Raw genomic sequence first — 1,798 nt, forward strand, 5'->3', positions numbered from 1 at the left:
ACCTATGATAAAAATGACAGACCTCTACATGCTTTGTAAGTAGGGAAAACCTGCGAAATCGGCAGTGTATCAAATACTTGTTCTTCCCACTGTACATACATTGTCACCCCTTACAGTTGAAATGTTTCATCAAACTACTAACCCTAACCCTATATATATGTTTTATATATATAGAAATACATACATACATCGTCACCCCTTACAGTTGAAATGTTTCTTTCAATTCAGATTCAATGAGACAAACCTGATCGATAAATAAATAAAACATAATTACAACGCAACACTAATTACAACACAACCGTCCAATGATGTTAAACAGAACTTCTGCCGGAACTCAGTGTGTCACCGTCAGATCGGTGTCTGTATGTGTGTGAGGTCAGTGTGTGTGAGGTCAGTGTGTGTGTGAGTGAGGTCAGGATTGGGGTCCCAGTAAGCAAGCAGGTCACTGAAGTCCGGGTGTGTGTGTGTGTTGTCGTGTGAGGTTGTGTTGTCATGTGAGTGTGTGTTGTGGTGTGTGCGTGTATTGTCAGCACTAATGAGCGTGCCCACAGGGAGGCAGGGGATTGGCTCGTTCCAGAAGCTGAGAGGGAGGTGTCTCTTGTTCATTGGACGACATCGTCCCTGGCTCGGCCCAATCCGACAGTCAAACAACTCGGCCAACGGACCCAGACTTCCATCACCCCCGGCAACAGAAACACACGGTCCTTGGTGATTGCCAGCCCTAGACACGGACTCCGGGCTTCCTGTTGCCATCCTAACCAGGTCATCATAGTAACGCCGTCGTCCGCTTGTTGCTGTGGAGATGCGGTCATTGTCGCTGTAGATGTCACAGGCGTCCGGGTCGTCGTGGCGACAGCCAAAATATCGCATGACGTCCCGGCTGATGGTGTCAGCAAACCGAAGCAGCTGATTGGTCAGATCTGACGAGCAAGGGGCGGGGCTTGAGAAAGCTTCCTGCTCCTCATCACCTTCCTCTTCCTCCCTGTCCTAATAATAATATTAATAATAATAATCATTTATTTTATTTGCAAACAACAATCAAATCAATACGACACCTTTAAGATCAGAGATAAAGGTCAGAAGTTTAAAAAGAGTTATAAGGACTTACCTCCTCTTCCTCTTCCTCTTCCTCTTCCTCCTCCTCCTCCTCCTCCCTCTCCTCTTCTTCCTCGTCCATGAGGGAATGTTGGAGGATTATGGGTAGATAGCAGGAGGGAGTGGCCGAGAGACGGAAGGTTCTGATGACACCTGCCGCCATCTTGACATTAATATTATCAGACAGAACATCAATCAGAACTGAGCGGTTAAAGACAGAACACCAATCAGAACCGAGGACAGAGACAGAACACCTAATCAGAACTGAGAACAAATACAGAACACCAATCAGAACTGAGGACAGAGACAGAACACCAATCAGAACTGAGGACAGAGACAGAACACCAATCAGAACTGAGGACAGAGACAGAACACCAATAAGAACTGAGGACAGAGACAGAACACCAATCAGAACTGAGGACAGAGACAGAACACCAATCAGAACTGAGGACAGAGACAGAACACCAATCAGAACTGAGGACAGAGACAGAACACCAATCAGAACTGAGGACAGAGACAGAACACCAATCAGAACTGAGGCCAGAGAAAGAACACCAATCAGAACTGAGGACAGAGACAGAACACCAATCAGAACTGAGCGGTTAAAGACATATTTTTGGTTCGTTCTGAACCCTCCATACTCTCCTCACCTCTCTGTCCTGTCTGCTGGCCTGGGCTGGTTCTGGGCTGGTTCTGGGGCTGT

General features: G+C 46.8%; 1 protein-coding gene across 1 annotated transcript; it reads right to left on the reverse strand.

Annotated features, from left to right (window-relative positions):
• Positions 1–348: 348 nt before the first annotated feature.
• On the reverse strand, positions 349–1,258 carry LOC139424181 (protein PERCC1-like). The gene is made up of 2 exons (XM_071175862.1): positions 1,109–1,258; positions 349–987 (listed from the first exon to the last, which is right to left on the reverse strand). The coding sequence occupies exons 1-2, from the start codon at positions 1,256–1,258 to the stop codon at positions 349–351; spliced, it is 789 nt and encodes a 262-aa protein (XP_071031963.1).
• Positions 1,259–1,798: the final 540 nt, after the last annotated feature.

The sequence above is a fragment of the Oncorhynchus clarkii genome, chromosome 13 (genome assembly GCF_045791955.1).
Source record: "Oncorhynchus clarkii lewisi isolate Uvic-CL-2024 chromosome 13, UVic_Ocla_1.0, whole genome shotgun sequence".
NCBI lineage: Eukaryota > Metazoa > Chordata > Actinopteri > Salmoniformes > Salmonidae > Oncorhynchus > Oncorhynchus clarkii.